At 54.3% G+C, this 19,636-nt stretch overlaps 2 protein-coding genes across 4 annotated transcripts in view; one reads left to right on the forward strand and one right to left on the reverse strand.

Moving 5' to 3' along the window:
• Positions 1-2,130, forward strand: part of MACROH2A2 (macroH2A.2 histone) — a 47,599-nt gene extending 45,469 nt beyond the window's left edge. Inside the window, exon 9 of the mRNA XM_012762633.3 lies at positions 1,350-2,130. Coding sequence (XP_012618087.1) covers positions 1,350-1,515 — 166 coding nt within the window. The 3' untranslated portion in view covers positions 1,516-2,130. The remainder of the gene's footprint in view (positions 1-1,349) is intronic.
• On the reverse strand, positions 1,555-18,711 carry AIFM2 (AIF family member 2, ferroptosis suppressor). Of its 3 annotated transcripts, XR_012922900.1 has the most exons (12): positions 18,466-18,711; positions 13,070-13,215; positions 12,491-12,681; positions 12,027-12,142; positions 10,745-10,864; positions 10,178-10,270; positions 6,813-6,921; positions 5,613-5,765; positions 4,107-4,307; positions 3,671-3,841; positions 2,127-2,191; positions 1,555-1,745 (listed from the first exon to the last, which is right to left on the reverse strand). XR_012922900.1 is itself a non-coding variant. In XM_012762632.3 (11 exons), exons 3-10 carry the CDS (start codon positions 12,666-12,668, stop codon positions 3,690-3,692), a joined length of 1,122 nt encoding a protein of 373 aa, XP_012618086.2. In that variant the 5' UTR covers positions 12,669-12,681; positions 13,010-13,215; positions 18,466-18,710; the 3' UTR covers positions 1,555-1,745; positions 3,671-3,689. The 3 variants fall into 3 exon arrangements, 2 of the variants coding, with proteins under 2 accessions (XP_012618086.2, XP_012618080.2); XM_012762632.3 differs by lacking the exon at positions 2,127-2,191 and having other exon boundaries at positions 13,010-13,215; positions 18,466-18,710; XM_012762626.3 differs by lacking the exon at positions 2,127-2,191 and having other exon boundaries at positions 18,466-18,709.
• Positions 18,712-19,636: the final 925 nt, after the last annotated feature.

Below are 19,636 nucleotides of genomic sequence, written 5' to 3' on the forward strand. Positions count from 1 at the left end.
ACTGAGGACTTGCTTAAAAGGAGGATGTGACGGGTTTCGCTGTCACAGACCCCAGCTGGGCATGTTTCGGGAACATAGCGAGGACATCTGCTCTCACAGGCAACACATCCTCTCCCTTCATGCTCCTGGCCGAGCAGTTATTTGCTTTAATTTTGAACACCCTCTCTTCTTGAGAGCTGGCCCTCCATCACATAGCTATGACTTGTAGCCACGTCATGGGCAGGCTGAGAGGGAAACAGCAAGGCCTAGTTCCTGCTGACATCGTATCTGAGCCTAAACGACCAGCGCTGGGTCTCCATAGCCCAGGCCCCGGGCGCTGTAGGGTGAATCCCGGCATAGGCGGGAGCATGGGCAGAGCTGTTCTGGACTGGAAGGCTGCAGGCCCCTCCTGGACTTGCCCCACGGGTCTTGGTGGCTGACCCCAGATGACCACTCTGGCTCTGGTCCTAGAGGCTGGTGCCATGGCTCCGCCTGGTGAACACGCTATTAGTAGCTCCCCGGCACTTGGGGCCTTGGCAAACTTTCACCAGCCCGCCCTGCCCAGAGACACTGCTGCTGAAAGTACACTGGCACATGCGTGGGAGTCAATAAAAGAAATAGCAAGTGCATGAAAAAGGAATCGTGAAGGCTAGGCGCGGTGGCTCACACCTATAATCCTAGCACTCTGGGAGGCCGAGGCAGGCAGTATTGCTCAAGGTCAGGAGTTCAAAACCAGCCTGAGCAAGAGCAAGAGCCCATCTCTACTATAAATAGAAAGAAATTCATTGGCCAACTAATATATATAGAAAAAATTAGCCAGGCATGGTGGCAAATGCCTGTAGTCCCAGCTACTTGGGAGTCTGAGACAGCAAGATTGCTTGAGTTTGAGGTTGCTGTGAGCTAGGCTGATGTCATGGCACTCACTCTAACCTGGACAACAAAGCAAGATTTTGTCTCAAAAAAAAAAAGGAATCATGAAGACAAGCTTTTGAGTGTACATTTTTGCCCTTTACTAAGCCATCTGGTTAGCATGTAAACTAGCTTTGAGGGAGCTAATAAAACCTATATTTATGCAGACCAGGAATTCTCAGTGCTGACTTGCTAGCCCTTTTAAAGCCAAGTTCAACTTGAGTCAGGGGACACAGATTCAGATACGGGGTACCCATCCCCTGCCAGCCCTGTGACCTTGGCTACCATCACTGTACCTCTCTGAGTCAGTGTGGCACTTATGAGTGGGGACGACACCCCCTGCCTGCCCCTCCCACGCCGTCCCTTCGACTGCGATCCAGCCCCATGCAGTGTTAACAAGGGCACCACGCGACCTTCCCGGGGACCGAAATGACGCCAGCTCTTCTTTTGCCTTGGCACAGAAACTGCTTTCCCAAACAGACCGCAGCCCAGGTGACCCTCAAAGCGATCTCGGCCCACTTCGACGACTCGAGCGCGTCCTCGCTGAAGAACGTGTACTTCCTGCTCTTCGACAGCGAGAGCATCGGCATCTACGTGCAGGAGATGGCCAAGCTGGACGCCAAGTAGCCGCTGCGCTTCCCAGCAGGGATCGCAGGAGGATCGGAGTCACGAGAGGGGGGTTTTATTTTTTAAAAGGAGAGAAGAAGGGTGACGGCAGGGCAGGGCAGGGGAGTGGAGGGCGACAGAGAGGGCAGGTCCTGCCCCCGGGAGGAGCCCTCTGCATTTCATATTCTCCTTCAAGAGCCTCAGTCCATGATCAAGCAGGTCTCTACGAGCGGTTTCTTTCCATGGGTTTTCTTCCCGTTGTTTTAGGAAAAAAAAAAAAAAAAAAAAGACCTCGTTTTAGATTTATAGCATTGACTTTTACACACACTCACAAAAAAAAAAAAAAATCCTTTCGAAATTCTTAAGATCTTCTGTTCCTCCTTTTTACAAGGGAAGACGGCATAAGAGCGACTCGGGCTTCGCTGGTTTGTCTGTATCCCGTGACGGAGGGAAAACTGGGGGGGACACCTCACTGGTGCTTTTCTCGTTCGTTTTGTGCCCCCACCCCCAGCCCTGTAAAATCTGTAACTACTCCTAAAAAGTTTTTGCTTCGGGCATTTTTTTATTTTGTTTTGTTTTTTAAAGAAAAAGAAAAGGAAAAGAAAAAATAAAAGATCCAGCATCTTTCTTACAAGATATGCTTTTATTGCAACATTTTCCTCAGTTTGGAAGACTGTGTCCCCGTGGGTAGATCCATCTAGAATGTCACCAGTAAACAGAACAAGGCCACTTGTTCTGTCACTAACAGGCTGAGAGTCCTGCCACACGTGGCTCCGGGTCAGACACCGGGGCTGTGTTTCTCAGGCGGCAGGTCCTGCTTCCGGGGAGGGTGAGCCTGTGGCCCCGGCCCACAGGAACAAAGCCTTGAACAAAGCCACTGGCAAGGAGCCCTCCTCTGGGAGAGAGGCACGGGTCTCACTCAGGCCTGGGCGACACAACGGAACAGACCCTGGGCCTCAGCCCAAATAGGGGATGGGCTGGGAACTCCAGTGAGACTGGAGTCCCAAGGACTCTGCCTGAGTGCCCAGAGGCCACCACCATAGTGAGCAGGGAGGGGCAGGTGAGGAGGTCAGGGCCTGAATTTATCCAGCTGACCTCATCAGCCACTTCTGCTCGGGTCTGACCTAGGTGGGCCCAAACAGGCTGCTCCCTATTGGAAGATCTCTCCTAAACAGAGTCATTTGTGTACCTTAACAGTCAGTAGCAGAGGTTATTGCCACATGGCTGGCAATTGTTACCTCCAGACAGGTAAGCCTGGGGTTGGCCAGGGAGGAGAAGCACAAAACCACAAAGTCCCTCACAGCCCCATTCCTGCCCCTCAACACCAGCTGCAGTTTTGTTCCTTACAGATTCGCCCATGATGGTAACCTGGAAATACGCTGGGGTGTCACCTGCTGAACTGCCTCTGTACCCCCCGAAAGGATCACACCTCCAGCAGCTGCCAGCCAGGCTGCAGTCCGAACCCCTGCTGGCTTTGTACAAACTCACTCTGTGCTAGGGCAGGTTAACCAGGAGAGAAACTTTGTTGAACCCTCTCCCGTTAAATGTAACCTATGGTATGTAGCTAGGGTCTGAAAGTGGAAATGTAGAAAGGTTCACAAAGCACGAGGAGCATGAGGACCAACCACAAGTTAGGGAATTTAAAATAAGGCTCCTGTTAATGACCTGGTGGTTGCCAAATGCACGGGCTCCCCCTCCACGCGATGGCAAAGGTTTGGGGTGCGGGCCACCTCCCCCCCAGCCCCCTTCCTTTGGTCTCTCAGTGAGGCTCCTTCCTGCCCTCACAGACAGATGCCAGGCACCGGGAGCCAGGCTCTCTGAGAGCTCTGGATGCCACACCCCATGCACGCACACACATGCACGTGCACACGTCCAAGAGGAGCCGGGGCACAGAGACTGGCTGTGGCCTCCCCAAGACGACTCAGCCAGCACACGTGAGCCGTTCGGCCGGTACAACCGCAAGCAGATCTTTGAAACCCAGAAAGAATCCTCTAGGGAGGAGTCCTTTTTTTTTAATGCCTCTCTCTCCCCTGCCTGCCCGCCCTACCCCCACCACTTTTGGCTTTGCACAAGTCGCATTTCCGGTCAGTACATCATTGACATCTTAATCCAGAACGACAGCTTTTGCCCTTCAGCGCTCGCCAGCCGGGTGCCCACTGTCAAGCGGCCTGTTCACCTGCGTGGTCGCCTCCCCGTCAGGGCGGAGACTGCCTCATGGTTTTCCAGCTCGTGGACACCAGCAGGTCCCGGCTCTTGGCCAGCCGGACCATGAGCCGCCCCACGTAGAAGCCACTGATCTGGCCCACGCCGTCATTTCTCCCCATGGACAGCAGGAACGTCAGCGCACCTGTGGGACAGCAGAGACACACGCAGACCCTGCGACCCCAGAGCGAAATCCCTGCCCGGGGCCTTCAGGCTCAGGCCAGGAAACGTGTAAGGCTTTCAGGAAAGGTGGGTGAGGCTCTGGTTTACTTTTAAACAGCCCTAGGAGGGTGTTGCCGCCACCAGCGTGGAGAGTTTCTTCTGGTGGTCAGGCATCTTATGGCCCCAAAAGGCTTCCAGCGTCTAACCCCAAACTCTTAAAACTGCGAAGCCCCTGGGGCTTCCCTTACCTGGCTTGTAGGCCTTGAGGGGCCTCTGTTTGGTGGAGTTGACGATGTTGGCCACGGCGATGTTGGCGTGCAGGCCGGCGTGATAGGCCATCTTGGGCTCCCGCACGTCCGCACAGTCACCTATGGCGTAGATGTTGCTGTGGCCCTCCACCTGCAGGTGCTCGTTCACCCGCAGGGCACCGCTGCTGGCCAGCCTGCTCTCTGCCGGGCGAAATGACACAAAACCAAGACCCTCAGTCGCCGTGGTAAGCGGCCACCAGAAGGAGGTGAGGACAAGCTCCAGGTGCTGGTCAACAGGTGCTGGTCACCCTCCCAGGTGTGCGCTCACACGGCGATCCTCCCGCCTAATTCATTCCTGCCTCAAGTCCCCACCTCAGTCTCTTCCTGCAAAGACAAGGTTGCTGATTCCAGGGTGGCAACGGGTCGAAACACCAGCGAGCCTCCCTTTAGAAATGCACATAACTCTTTCTAAGTCACAATGATTAGCCAAGTCTTAAATTTACTTCTGAACACAGATAAGTTTCTTTTTGTTTTTCTTTTTATGCTAAGCAAACAGAAAATACAAGATATGAATTTTTTTTTTTTTTTTTTTGAGACAGAGTCCAGCTCTGTCACCCTGGGTAGACTTCGGCGGTGTCATCATAGGTCACTGCAACCTCCAACTCCTGGGCTCAAGCGATCCTCCCACCTCAACCTCCCAGAGTGCTAGGATTATAGGCGTGAGCCACCTCGCCTGGCCTATGATTTTTTTAAATATGATAAACTGCTTGCTTTTTTAAAAAGGGCTTAAAATAACTTATCTTTGAAAATATACTATGAAGACCCTTAGATGTTAAATTCTGGGATCTCTGTCCATTAGAGGCCCTCAGTCCCGTGCCTACACTCGGTCTGGACAGGCTGCCTTCTTCTGAGATTGGATCATTACCTCCTGCTGGACACAAGGCAGGAACTCCTTATCAGGAAAGGATACTTGGGAGAAAATGATGGAGACCTGAGGACACGAAGCAACCACAGGGCCTGGCTACTGAGTCTCCCGCTCACTCACGGAGCTCAAACGCACGTCAGTTCCCCGCCCAACGTCCAGTTAGCTACACAGTCAAACACTGAGCTTTAGGAAACGAGGCCACATCATTGCTTCCACTCCCCGAAGGATCATTCCAAGCTCAGGTGGCCAGATGTTTGGATCTGGGTTTGGGGAGAGCAGCACACCTGTGAGCAAAGAAAGGACTGACCCCAAATCTCCTCCACATCCATGTAGGAAGGAAGGAACAGAAAATGGGTCTTTCTCACCTCTCTGAAACCTGTTCCCATCTCTTACCACCAGAGGGCAGAAGTCGTCATCACAGATGAGGAAAGCTCTGCCTGCCCTGAATTTAAAGTTTGATATGTTGGGGAGAAAGGGGAAGGCAGGGAGGTGCTGATTCCTGGGGGCAAGGGCTTTGGGCGTTCTCAGAGAGTGCGAAGGAGGCACCCGGGGCAGAGGCCACAGCTCGGCCACCCGCTTACCAAACGCGCTGCGGTAGGCAGAGCTGTTGATCTTGATGCCGTTGCAGAGAATCACCAGGTTGGTGGCCACCTCCGTGCCCTTGTCTGTCTGCACTTTGATGTATTCTCGGTACTCGTTGAGGGGCAGCTCCTCCAGGTTGCTCACGCGCTCGCCTGTCGAAGAGCTTCCATGACCAGGAGGCAGGCAGGGCCCCCACACCCCATCCAGGCAGGGACCCAAGCCAAGGCTGGCCCCGGGGAAGGCCTGGACCGCCGTGGCCCCACTGGGCCGTTATGCCACTCCATGCCCCTCCCTCAGTCCACTCTACTGCCCCGAGAAGCCAATCGGGATGCCTGGCCCTGAGGGATCCAACTGGAGGAAAGTTCCAAGAGGCCACTCGAGGGAAGTGAGGCTGAGTTTCCTAAGCAGTTCTAGGAAAAGCTATTTAACGGAAGACCTCAGACATGCCTCTTTGAATGTCAGCTACGCCATCCCAACCAGGCAGGACAAGACACCCAAGCACACCACAGACAAAGGGAAAAGCCAGGACGTCAGAGAAGCCAGCTCACTACGTTCATTGTCTGAAAGTAAAGTGGTGACAGTGCTCTACAACCAGTTACCAAAAGGAGGCTGTGACAGACACGAGGGACTTCAGTGGAACAGATGCCTCACCCCCAACCCCTGCAAAAAAGGAGGAGGTCGAGGCCCAGTGCAGTACCGTATGGAGTTAGAGCCCCCCTCTCTAAAGTGCTGGGTGGTTCACATCCCTCCTACTCTGGAGGGAACTCCATATTCCTCACCACTCTCAAAATAGAAACCAACGAACCTGCTCCCTCTACCACAGAGACATCACAATTCAGGGCAAATCCTTTAGATGCACTTAAAAAAAAAAATCATTCAGCAAGTAGGCATCTCACAATCTGCACTGTGTCCAAAGCAACGGCCAGGATACTTCTGCCTCCAAGACATGGCAAGAAATCCCCTAAGTACCAGAGCTGCTGCCCTGCCCGGCAACAGACACGACTTCCCGAGGGACAAGGCCCACGTGGGCTTTGATGTCCGTGGCTGTTCTTAGGTGCTTCATGCTCAACCCCAGGATACGGTGGAAGAGAGAGAGGCTGGGGGGGCTGTGGCCCTCTCCAGCTGGAGGCAGTGACCAAGCCCCTGAGCCACATCTCACCAGCCAGGAGGGGCGGGGAGGGAGGCGAGGTTGCACGTACTCAGCAGCAGCTGCACGCCCTTCCGGAGGAGGATCTCCTTCACTTCCTGCTGGACGCAGGGCAGGAGCTCCTTGTCAGCCAGGGGTACTTGGGAGTGGATGAGAGTGACCTGGGGACGAAATGACCACACAGGGCCTGAGAAGGGGCCCCTGAGTCTCGGACTCACATCAACATCCATGTCCTCCCCTGCCTCCAGGTCACAGATGAGGAGACTGAGGCCCCAGAGAAGTAATTTGTCCAATGCTGGAACCAGTCAGCTGCGAGCTGGGATTTCGCCCATGTGTCCTAGTCTAGCACTCCTGCAGCACTGCCCTGCTGCCCTGCGCCAGGGGACCACCACGGTGCCAGTGCACCACAAGCTGTACCTCCCCTAGGGCCACCTGGAAAATTATTTTCAAGCATCCTTGGGCACTGACAATTATATAATCTACATAAACCATTTGACATTCCAACTGCAAATCAGGCTGACGCCAACATTGAAGCTGGTTCTAAAATTAGCGCTCCTCCAGGCATGTCTACTTGTTGTCCCGGACAAGGAAGCAGGAGGCAGCCTTCAATCATGTTCAAAGCTTGGACTCTGGAATCCGACTGCCTGGGTTGAAATCTCATCTCTGCTCCTCACTCGGACACCTCCTGGAGGCTCACTAAAATGGGCACAATGGTCCCACTCACAGAAATTTTGTACTGATGAACAGGAAAATATGTATAAAGCATGTAACTCAGCACATATTAAGTCCTTAATAAAAGGTGGCTGCTACTACTCTTATTTGTGTACTAATCATACACATATGGGCATTCTATTGAGTTACTTGAACTAATTTACTACGTCTGACTGGTCTTACCCCTGTGAAATAAGAAACAAAAAGTGTACATACTGGTTTCTGCCCCCACTTCCTGACACAGAGCTCTTAAAACTCTCGTAAAAAGGGGTGCCAGGAGAAATCATTTGTTCTAGTCTTTGGTCTTTGATGCTGGTTCCTGACACAGAGCTCCTAAGACCTTGGAATTTCCTGGGTAAGAGGAGCAGCTTTTGTTCTAATGAGGTGACCCATGGTGGGCTCCCGGATGGGGGCTGGTCACCAGCAAGACCAGGCCATGGTTGCAAGCCCGGAACTCTCAGCCCTACCCCATCCTCCAGGGAGGGGAGAGGGGCTGGAGACTGAGCGAAGGATCAGTCATGCCTCCATAAAGATCCCTACAGCACGGGGTCCAGAGAGCTTCCCGGTTGGTGAACGTGCCATCTGCCCCAACGGTAGTACACCCCAACTCCATAGGGACAGGAGCTCCTGTGCTCAGGACCCCTCCACCCCTTGCCCTACGTACCTGTTCGTCTGCCTGTTTATTTGTAGCCTTTAAAACATCCTTTGTAGTAATTCAGCATTCACAAGTAACCTGGGCTCTGCGAGCCGGTCTAGCCCATCATCACGCCCGCGGAGAGGTCCTGGGAACATCCCATTTGTGCCGAGTGGGACAGAAGCGTGGGTAAGCTGGGACCCACAACTGGCAACTCGGGTCTGAGTGGGGCAGTCTTGTGGGGTCTGCGCTAACTCCAGGTAGTGTCAGCATGGAAGTGAACTGAACCGAATTGAATCCAATTATAGGACACCCAGACAGTGTCAAAGAATTGGTCAGTGGAGGGGGAAAAAAACCCCGCACGTCTCGTCACAGAAGTGTTGAGTGTGAGTACAGAGAAGGAGAGTTTGCTTTTTCCCTCCACACCCCTCATAAATCAAATGAATAAACTTTAACTATATCAATCACTCATAACAATTTCCAACAATCCGTCAGAGAACAGCCCCATAATTAAATTAGCCCGTATTGATCTTTCTTTTCAAAACCAACCTGCCTTGCCCTAGGGAAAAAAGAACCATCCACAGGCTCGGGCTGCTCTCAGAAGCCAGTCTGGCATGAGCCGCAAGCAAGCCCTTGCCTGGAGCACCCGTCATTACGATCGTCACTCAGCCGCTGCCAAGCCCACATGCCAGGGTCTCCTCATCCTCCCTAGGCTGCTAGGCAGGCTCTCTGTGGCTGGAGCGCTGGCGGGCAACGGGCAGGCTGGTCACATGCACACACCCATGGGCAAAAGGCAGTGCTGGCCGCCGAAGGAGCTCAGGAAATTTCACCCCAAAATATGACTCCTTGGTATAAAGAATATTTTGAATTAAAAGCTCTTCAAGATCAAAAGGCATTGGAAAGGGCGTTCCTCTATCTGCATGAACCCCACTGACCTGTCAAAAGAACCATGGACTTCCCCTCCCTGTTATGTCACTATATTGCAGGAAAGCAAATCAAGAATACAACCAGAGGCCGGGCGAGGTGGTGGCTCACGCCTGTAATCCTAGCACTCTGGGAGGCTGAGGCAGGTGGATTGCTCGAGGTCAGGAGTTCGAAACCAGCCTGAGCAAGAGCGAGACCCCGTCTCTACTATAAATAGAAAGAAATTAATTTGCCAACTGATATATATAGAAAAAGTTAGCCAGGCATGGTGGCGCATGCCTGTAGTCCCAGCTACTCGGGAGGCTGAGGCAGAAGGGTTGCTCGAGCCCAGGAGTTTGAGGTTGCTGTGAGCTAGGCTGACGCCACGGCACTCACTCTAGCCCGGGCAACAAAGTGAGACTGTGTCTCAAAAACAAAACAAACAAAAAGAATACAACCAGATCTGGCCCGAATCATTTCAAACAAGTCTCTCAGGTTAATTTACAAGCCAATCTGTTTTTCCCCATCCATTCATTCTCCAAGTAGCCATTTATGCTCCCTAGCAACCATTTATTGCCCCTAAACAGAATTACCTATACCCCTCATCTGCCACTCCCCTCTAAAAAAACAGGTATAAAAATATCTGGATCCCACTGGGGTACTGGGTAGTCACTGTGAGTCTCCCCGTGAGCACAGTAAAAAAATCTCTTCCTCTTATTAATCTGCCTTAATTGTGAGTTGATCTTTCAGTGAACTTTCCGGGGAAGGGCAAGTTTCCTGTCACCCCCACACCGCTCATTCCCTAGCCTGGGCAGTCAAGGGGCTGCACCCCCCACCGCCCCCACCCCCACTTTGTCCAAGCCTGCAATGGCAAGAAGAGGCAATCAAAGCTACAGTTATATCACAAGGCCTGAATTCTGCAGGAGACAAAGAAGTTCAGCTTTTGCAAGGCATCTCCCCTGGGCTTGATCCTCCTGGTTGGAGCAGAGGGCAGGACCTCTCACTGAATGAGGACACACCCAGAGCAGCACAATGGCACCTTGGCACCAAATGGGAAACGCACACTCCCAGTTTAATGAGTGGAGCTCCAGCCTCCCAGCCCCTGAGCAAATTGAATGCTGAAAAGAAGCCGACCACTTAGAGTGCAAAATCAAGGCAGCCTGCCCCACCTCTTTCTCAGGGTATTCGGTTTTGATCTCTGCTGCCATCTCCACTCCTGCGGAGCCTCCTCCCACCACCACGATGAACCTTGAGCGCTGGACCTGGAGAAGAGGGACACGTGAGACACACCCACCCCTGCCTGGCAGCGCAGCCCTCCGTGTGGCTTCCTTGGCCAAAGAAGGGCAGAGAATACTTTCCAACTTTGGGGTCCAAACCAGCTTCCTCCTACCCACCCCGCAGGACTGCTGTGACGACCGAGACCGCGGATCTAAGCCTGCTCTACAAAACAGAGCCCTGTGTGAACGGGAGGGACAGGAACAGGAAAAGCCCCGAGACAGACCAGCCGAGGACGCACCAAGCGCAACATGAGCAGGTGCTCACGTTCAGGCTTCAGGGGCAGGTCCAAAGTCTCCTCCCAGGAAAAGTCTCCTCCTAGTGACTCTCCAGCTCTACGGCTGCAGCCCGCAGCTCTGAAGCCACCTCTCCCCTCCGTGGTCTCCCAGCTGCATCCCCGGCAGCCTCCCGGCTGTCCACCCACCTGGCCCTGCTGCCCCACACCTCGGCACGCAGCTCACCTGCTTCACCATGTCCTCGTAGGCTTGGATGGCGGCCTGCTGGCTGGACACCTTATTGAACTTGCCCGGGAAGGGCCCGGTGCTGCCCGTGGCCAGGATGAGATGTGAGAAGGGCAGGGCCTGGGTGGGAGGGACAAGAGGAAGGCAGATGAGGGCAGACCAGGGGCGGCCTGGGCCGCTGCATCCTACTGGGGGCCCCGCCGACCAAGGAGCACCAGGTGAGGAAGCCGCTCTGGGCACACCGAGCAGCCCTCTTTTGAGGGAGGCAGAATCGCCGCACCGGTCAGGCCAAGCGAGGGCACTAGAACCCAGGGAAACATTATACCTAAGGAAGAGATGTGACCTCCTGCCTGGACAACACCTGAGCAACAGAGCCCCCCGCAGGGAGAGGGAGGAGCGAGCCCCACAGCAGGTGCTGGGCGGGAAAGGGCGGTTTGTGGGCATACGCAGGATTCCAGCTTCCTATGTGCAATTAGTTAGGAACCTCCTGGGTATTTTGGAAGAACCCTTCTCCTACCCTCACCAAAAAAACAAAAGAAAGAAAAGGAAATCTTGTGTGGAGCCTAAATACATACCGTTGACAAAAACAAAGCTGCTCCAATGGGAGGGGCCGGAGAGTCTGACTCCACTCACCCCCTCTTCCCACCTGGACCCCCGAGAGGCCCCCACGGACCCTTCCAGGGCTCTGAAAAGCATGACCCGAAACTGCAGGACTAGGAGATACCCAGGAATTTTTTCAACAAGGAAATTCTCCAGTCCTAAAATTAATTCAAGGAGGACTGACTCACACCAAGTCACAGACTCATTGAGGATAAGAACGTGTCTCTGCTTTTTCAATCCCCCCTTAGCTTGGGATACCAGCCAGGGGCTGGGCTGGAGGTGACACCCATCTGGGGTGGTGGCAGCTCACTGCTGGAGCTCAAGTCATTGCAGGCAGTAGAGGCACCAAGCTACACACACAGGGTCGGGGATACACAGTTTGCCCTGTAGCCTCTCTGTAAAAGGCGGTTAGGGCGCCTACCTCCTAGAGGCACTGTGAACATTAAATGAGATTCACGTAAAGGCTGAAGACGGTGCCTGGCATACAGGAAAGACGCAAGAAGTATCTGCCACCGTGTCCTTGTGGTTGCTATGGTCCAGCCTTTTGTTTATGAGGAATCTGCTGTCTGCCCAGCACCAGGTGGGGCTTTGGGGTCACAGGGACAGCTCTCTTGACCCCTGGGGAGACCTGCCAGGCCCTCCAGAGCCAGATCACGGCGGGTCACCCCTGCCCAGCACTCACCTCCCCGCCCTGCAGCAGCACCGTCTGATTCTTCACGTCTATGCCGACCACCAGGCCCTGCCGGAAGTTGTCCTTGAAGGTCACTGAGTAGGAAATGAATGTCTTTCTGGCAAACCCTGGGGAACGGACATAGAAGAGGTCACAGCGTGGAACCAGGCTGCCCACAGGAAGCCAGAGGAAGTCAGAACCCTTCCTGAGCTGCGCACCAACAGGGGCGTCCTTGGCCAAAGAGCTGGGCCGGCAGGTACCCCTGGGGTACCCACTACCCTCCGCAGGGCCCACCTGGGCCTCAGCCCCTCCAAGAAGCTCAAGCTCTAACTTCGGGGTCTCACTATGGTAGCTGCTTAAGACCAGTGACCTTGAGGGTCTCCGGAACTTGTCTAATGGTGGGATGCAGGCGCCTTGCCCTAAGTGGAGAAAAGCACCCCAGCCCCGAAATCATGCCCCGGACAGCCGCAAGTTACCGCTCTCCACAGAGGCCCGGAGGGCTGCCACGTTGTGGTGGAAGGAGTCCTTCATGTCCACCAGCATGAAGGGGACGTTCAGCGCCTGCAGCTGGCTGGCGGCCGCGATCCCGCCGAAGCCCCCGCCCACAATGACCACGTGCAGAGCTCCCGACTCCACCGAGACCTGGGACCCCATCTCGAACCAGGCGCTGCCAGGGCGGGAGAGGAGAGCACACCACAGTCAGGGGCAGGGAGGGCAGGGGCACCCACAGCCAAAGGCCTCCGGTGCCACCAACTGGCCTTTTCAAATCAAGTAAACCTTTTATTAATGAAATTCCAATTCTGCAAAATTAGAATTAAATTCAGAAGGAACAAGGACTATCCCGCTTCCACCCCATCCCCCACCCACCCAGTTCCCTTCTCCAGGGCATCCACTGTCGCCAGGTTTGTAGGAGTCCTTCCAGAGACACTTAACCATGACTACTTCAGTCATTGCTTTGTGCACACGTTAAACTTCTGTATTTCTTTTTTACTCACTATATTTCATCAAGGACTTTTGAAGAGGGGAGTAATGTTCACCCAACAACAAACACGTACTCAGCTCCTGCTCTCTGACACGCTCTGCGCTGTGGATCCGGTGGTCAGACAGGCAGATGTGGTCCCTGCCCTTAAGAAGGCCGCGCTTGCAAAGTCACAGGACAAGGATCATAACACAAATCCCGCGTGGAGCTGGGCAGGTTGGACTGTAACGAGAAACGGGGTGCACATTCGTGGGGAACCGCAAACGCAAGCCACGTGTAAAGGACTGGAGGGAACTTAACGTCGTTTCTCGTTGGCCGAACGGTCCCCGATGCACTGAGGCTTGGACACTCCGTTTTACAGGAGGCAGGGCTGGGACCCAGGACAAGTGCCCCAGCAGGCAGGGCCACCTTCATTCAGTGCCCCAGGCCCTCAGAAGGGCTGTCCAGAGCTGATCCCTGAGTGCGCGTCAGGCTGAATCTGCCAACTGGGCCAGAAGGAGACCGTCTCCTGGGGCCCAGCCAGAGGCAGGAGTGGACACCAGGGGCTCAGGGCCCAGGAAGGTAGGAAGCACTGAGGCAGGCTGTGTATCACCTGCCCTGTCCCGCATGAACCCCTCTGTGCTGGGCCCTGCCCTTGGGACTGGCAGCTAGAGATGAGGTCAAGTAAACACCCAGAAAGCCCCACTTTCAGGCTGGCTATGCGCAGGTCCCGAGAGGGCCTACATAGCTTGCTGGGGCAGGGGGTCCACTGTGGGTCAGGTCACATTGCACCACTCAGGGACACTCAAGGAGGAGACACTAGAGTCCTGAAAAAGAGCCGAGGTCAGGAGCCTTCCCGGCAGAGGGACAACTTAGGCCAGAGGCCCAGCAGCAGGAAGGGAGTGGGGGTAGGAGAAGTTCAGGGCACTGCGACAGAAAGGTAGGGAGGCCAGGAGTGCAGACGGCAGGGCCCAGCACAGACAGCCTGTCACACCAGGGCAGCTTTAACAACCATGTGGACATATGAGCCCCGGCAGCCCCAGGGCAGGCCTAAAGGGCAGTGAATTGGCCACAGGAGCTGAGCCCCTGACCACTCCTCAGTCCTGAGGATCATCAACCTGCTTCCCCAGAGGGCAAACCCTGGCCTCTGCAGGCACGCTGCACCATGGGGGTCTGGGGCCGGAGGGCACACCTAAGCCCGAGAGGGGCACCAGGGCAGGGCCAGGGAGGGGAGGCGCTGTCACACTGCACTGGGCCCGAGGCCGCTCCTGCAACCTGCTCTTCTCTCTCCTCCGCTGACCTCTGACACCAAACAAATAAGCAGAACGGGGAGGCCAGGGACTCTCTGGCCAGTCCCCCTTCCTCCTCAGCAGCCCCTTGCCCCACACCCTGGGCAGGCTGACTCTGCTTGGTGCTGCCACTGTCGATTCTTGCCAGGTCCCCGAGGACAGCAGATTCCCCTTTGCTGGGCCATGACGCGCTCTGCCGGACACCTACACCAGGAGACACCTACACCTAAGCACGGACCTGCACTTCCAGCCACACGCCCCGGCGGGGCTGAACCTGCAGGTAAGGCATTAATGGGTGCTCCAGCACATGTTCTAACACAGCAGCCGTGCTGACAAACTACTGCAACCGCCCTCGCAAATTAATAAAAAGGTGAACTACAAGGCGAGCTATGGTAAGGGCCTATCTAAAAATAATAATAATTAGCCACTGTCCCCCTGTTTGCTTCTCTGTAACTGCCACTCCGAGCCACACAGCTGGTGGTCATAAAGATTCTCAGCTTTCTCCGTAGATAACACCACCTTTCTAAAACCTAAGGGTAGTCTCTGAGATATCCTCAAGTCCCGCAGACCAGCGGCCCAAGGAACTGACTCAACTGGTCTTGTGACCCCCACCCTAGAACCTGATCAGCAAAGAAGACAATGTTTACAACCCTATATGGTTCCACCCCAAACCTAGCCAATTAACAGATCCAATTGCCTACACCAAACCGACTTCAAAAACTCTGTCTCCCAAATTCTCGGGGAAGTGCAGTTGGGAAATTTCTCCCGTCTCCCCACTTAGCGCTATGCAGAATAAAACTCTTTCTCGGCCATGAAACCTGCTGACTCAGCGTATTGGGCGACGGGCATAATATGAACCCGGTTGGGCGGCAACACAACTTCACTGTGAGACCCCGTCAATCACTGGAAACTCCATCCGTGGGAGACCACAGGACAAACTATGATACACCCATACAATGGAATATTCTGTAGCCAGCCATTTTTTAAGGGTAAGTTATGTTTTTACAAGAAAAGTCCATCCATGAAAAAGTCAGGCAATAGATCTACATGTAGACCCTAGTCCTGTTTGTGGGCAATAAGTCACGTGCACCTAGGTACACACACATACACACACACACGTAATGAGCACTACAGGCAGCATTTGTTGCACTTTCACCCCTATCTTCCTGGGTTTTTCTCCCTGTTTCAGGAAAGAGCTCAGTAACTTGCCCAAGTTCAATCCTCAACAGCTCCAACCTGCTCTCTAAACCAAAATGCTAACAGCAGTCATACAGATGATGTATTTATTTTCTTGAGTGTTTTCGTATTGTTTGAATTCTTTTTCAAACAAATGTCATTTTTGCACAAATAATAAAGCTTTAAAAACAGGACAGGCCTCTCACCATGGAATTTTTTTAAAACCAAAAATATAATTCCCATAAAGTTTACCATTTAAAATATAAGTTCAGTGGGTTTTGGTATATTCACTAAGTAGCGCGACCATCGCAACTATCTAATTCCAGAACATTTTCGTCACCCCCAAAATGAACCCTGTACCCATTGGCAGTTACTCCCCTCGCCCCACCCAACCCCAGCCTTTGGCAACTACTAATCTACTCTGTTGCTACGGATGTGCCTATTCTAGCCAGTTTGTGTAAATGGAATTATACAACATGTGGCCTTTTGTGTCTGGCTTTCACTTAACACAATGTTGGCAAGGTTCATCCGTGCTGTAGCATGCATCAGTATTTCATTCCTTGGTATGGCTGAGTAAATTCCATAGTACAAACACACCACATTTGCTCTATCCATTCATCAGCTGCTGAACATCTGGGTTGATTCCACTTTTTGGCGATTGTGAATAATGCTGCTATGAACATCTGTGTACAGATTGTTGTGTGAACACATGTTTTCAATTCTTTTTAGTTATATATCTAGGAATGGAATTTCCTGGTCATATAGTAACACTAGGTTTAACTTTTTGAGGAACTGCCAAACCTACCATTTAATTTTAAACTGAACATCACAGCCCAGGGAGGAAGCACAGAGAATCTTAATACATCGGCCCACATCTAGGAATGTCAGCTGAATAGAAGGCCCACGAGAACAGAACGAACCCTGATTGTCCAGCAACTCCTAAGTCATTTTACTTTTGCCCCCTGCCCCAACACACACCGTCTGGTTTACACCCGTCAATTTGCTCAGTCAACCCTGTTTTCTCTGACAAGGACACCAGCCTGATCCCACTGATCCCAGGGGATTCTTCTTTAACAGTAAGGGGCCTTTAGGAATTTACTGAAATAAGAGTAAGTTACATCCATGCCAAAGCTGTTGAGAGTTCAAGCCTCAGAAGGCACACAGCAGAAACCTTTCGGGCTCTGATTAAAGCAAGCATGTCGCCCCAGTGTTGCTTCATAAAGATTCCAAAGCATGCAGCTTTCTGAGTCTCCACGGCTTGCAAAGAGGGCAGATTTCAACACCAGCCCTCTGCAGAGCCATGTTTTCAGAGTGGCCGTCTGGGATCAGAAGGACACTAAATCGTGACTCAAAGCACACAGAGGCCGAGCACGGTGGCTCATGCCTGTAAATGCCTCTAATCCTAGCACTCTGGGAGGCTGAGGCGGGAGGATCGCTGGATGTCAGGAGTTCAAGACCAGCGTGAGCAACAGCAAGACCCCATCTCTACAAAAAAAAAAAAAAAAAAATAGAAAAAGCCAGACATCGTGGTGCATGCCTGTAGTCCCAGCTACTAGGAGGCTGAGGCAGGAGGATCGCTTGAGCTCCATGAGTTTGAGGTTGCAGTGAGCTATGATGACACCACTGCACTCTATCCAGGGTGACAGAGCAAGACCTTGTCTGAAAAAAAAAAAAGCAGGACGAATGTCCCCCCTCCACCAGGGGGAGGGAGAGGGGCAGGTGGCCCCGCTCCCTGGACACTCCATGGCTGGCCCCCCGGGGAACACACACACTGAATGTAATCCAAAAAAGACCAATTTTTGAAAGGGACTCAAAGTCTGAAGAGGTAGCAGTCTCCTTTGCTGCCCCAGGAGAGGGCAGCTTTGGGCTGACAGGTTCATTTGGGTGTCACCTGTACTGAAAACCGAGGCCAAGCAACTCGGCGGTCCTCCTCAGAGCCAGTTACTTTGTGGGCCCCTTAACACCCCCACGTCTGCTCACCACCTGCACCTGGACCCTGCCTTCATTTCACCACCAGACAAAGGCCAGGCTGGCCCTGGAGCACACCCGACTGCCCGGCTCCATCGCTTTCCGGCTGGGTAGTCCTGAGCAAGGCCCCACCCTGGCTGGGGCTCAGCGTCCACCTGGGTGAAATGGAGGTGCTCTGGATCTGTGATTCCACGCAGTGCTCCTTGGAGAGCTCCTCTCTCATGCCAGGGTGAAGACAGGTGGGCTCTGAGAGCTTGGGGCTCCCCAGTGCGTGCGACACACTAGAACCTCACACGGGCCTTTGTCACACCTGTGGAGCCTGGAAACCTGGAAGTCCCTTCCCAAACTATGTCTGACCCTCTGCCCTGCGCCTGTCCTCCCGCGGGACCATCAGCTCCCAAGCGACCTTACCCTCCCCACCCTCACCTTGGCTCCTAGGGTCATAGAGACTTGCTGGAGGAAAGGGCAGGGGTGTGCTGAGTGGGAAGGAAAGCCCAACACCACCCACTAATTCAGTTCCTGGCTGATTTCAGGGGTCCATTCACAGCTACTTCAGCCACCCCTGCGACCTCGGGCTTCAGGGAGGGGAGAAGCGGGCCTCCTTGTGCACCCCCAAGTCTATGGGCCCCCGGGTAATCCCAGTGCCTTTCCTCTTAGAGACCTGGGTTTTCCCCCTGCCCTCTGATACCGGCTTCACTCCGCAGCTCGGCAGCCTCTCCCGCTCGCAGCCTCCCAAGCTCGGAGTTACCCCGCCCGCCCGTTCCCTCCGTCCCGCTTGCTCTGCCCCGCCAGAGCCCATCTTTCCCGGGAAGACTTAGCAGGGATTTAGGGGCCGACGGGGAGGGTGGAGAGTCTCGCCGCCCGCGGCGCCCGAGTACACAGGGGCGGTGCAGGCCGGAGCCGCGCATCCGGGGCGACCGCCCGCCGCTCCCAACGCCACAGCTCCACGCTCCGACCTCCCGCGGCGTCCGCCGGGCCCTGGTCCGCGCGCCCGCCCTGCCCGCCCTGCCCGGCCCCTGTCCCGCCGGGGCCTCGGCAGCCGCGCAGAGCGCAACCTCACCTGCCCGCCGCGCGGCCGCTCCAGCCCCGGCTCGGCCGGCGTCTTCCGGAGCGGCCCGGCCCCAGGCGCTCCCCGGCGGGCGTGACTCAGCGCCGGAACCGCCCCCAACCGGCGGCCACGCGCCCGGCGCCCCCCGGGGAGCTGCAGCCGCCAGCCGGGGGCGCGGGGCTGGTCCCGAGCCGCCCGCGGGATGACCTTGTCCGCGAGCGAACTGCCCCGGACCTTAAAGGCCAAATGCCTCCGGGGGCCGAATGTCGCCTCTCCGCGCCTGCCAGCCGCCACGCCCCAGCCTCGCCGGAGCCACTCAGCTCCAAGTGTCCGCCCGACTTTTTGGGAGACACCTTTCCTGCCGCCGAGGCTTGCGCGCGCGGCTCCCCGCACACTGGCTGCGCCACCGTGGGCGCGTCGCCAGCCTCCTTTCACGCGCGGACATGATATTAAAAGTCCTCAAACCCGGCTGAGCACCTACTTCATGCCGGGCAGTGTGCTTGGCGCTCGGGGTATCAAATGGAGAAGAAAACGGACACGGTTTCTGCTCTTGTGGAGGCGACAGTCTGGGAAAAGACAGATGTTAACACCACCGGAAAAAAAATACGAAAAACCTTGTATCACCAACTGCAGTAAGAAAGATCGGGGGCGAAAGAGTGGCAAGACCTCTCTCCAAGGATTAGAGTTAGCTCTGGGCGAAGAGGAAGGAAGTGTGCTCTGGGTGTACAAAGAAAGACCGAGAGGCAAGACAATGATCTGGAAGTCAGTGCATTGCAAGCTATGAGGATCGAGCTAATTCGGTAAAATATTTTATGTTGCAGATTAGTTTGCCCAAAGCAACCAGAATGATTCATTTTTCTTGCTTTCTTTGAGACAGAATCTTGCTTTGTTGCCAGGGCTAGAGTGCCGTGGAGTCAGCCTATCTCACAGCAACCTCAAACTCCTGGGCTCAAGCAATCCTCCTGCCCTAGTGTCCAGAGTAGCTGGGACTACAGGCATGTGCCATGTCGCCGGCTAATTTTTTTCCAATATTTTTAGTTGGCTAATTTTTTCTATTTATAGTAGAGACGGGGTCTCACTCTTGCTCAGTCAGGCTGGTCTCAAACTCCTAAACTCTGGCGATCCTCCCACCTCAGCCTCCCAGAGTTCTGGGATTATAGGCGTGAGCCACCATGCCTGGGCC

This window comes from Microcebus murinus, chromosome 14 (assembly GCF_040939455.1).
Source record: "Microcebus murinus isolate Inina chromosome 14, M.murinus_Inina_mat1.0, whole genome shotgun sequence".
Classification (NCBI taxonomy): Eukaryota; Metazoa; Chordata; class Mammalia; order Primates; family Cheirogaleidae; genus Microcebus; species Microcebus murinus.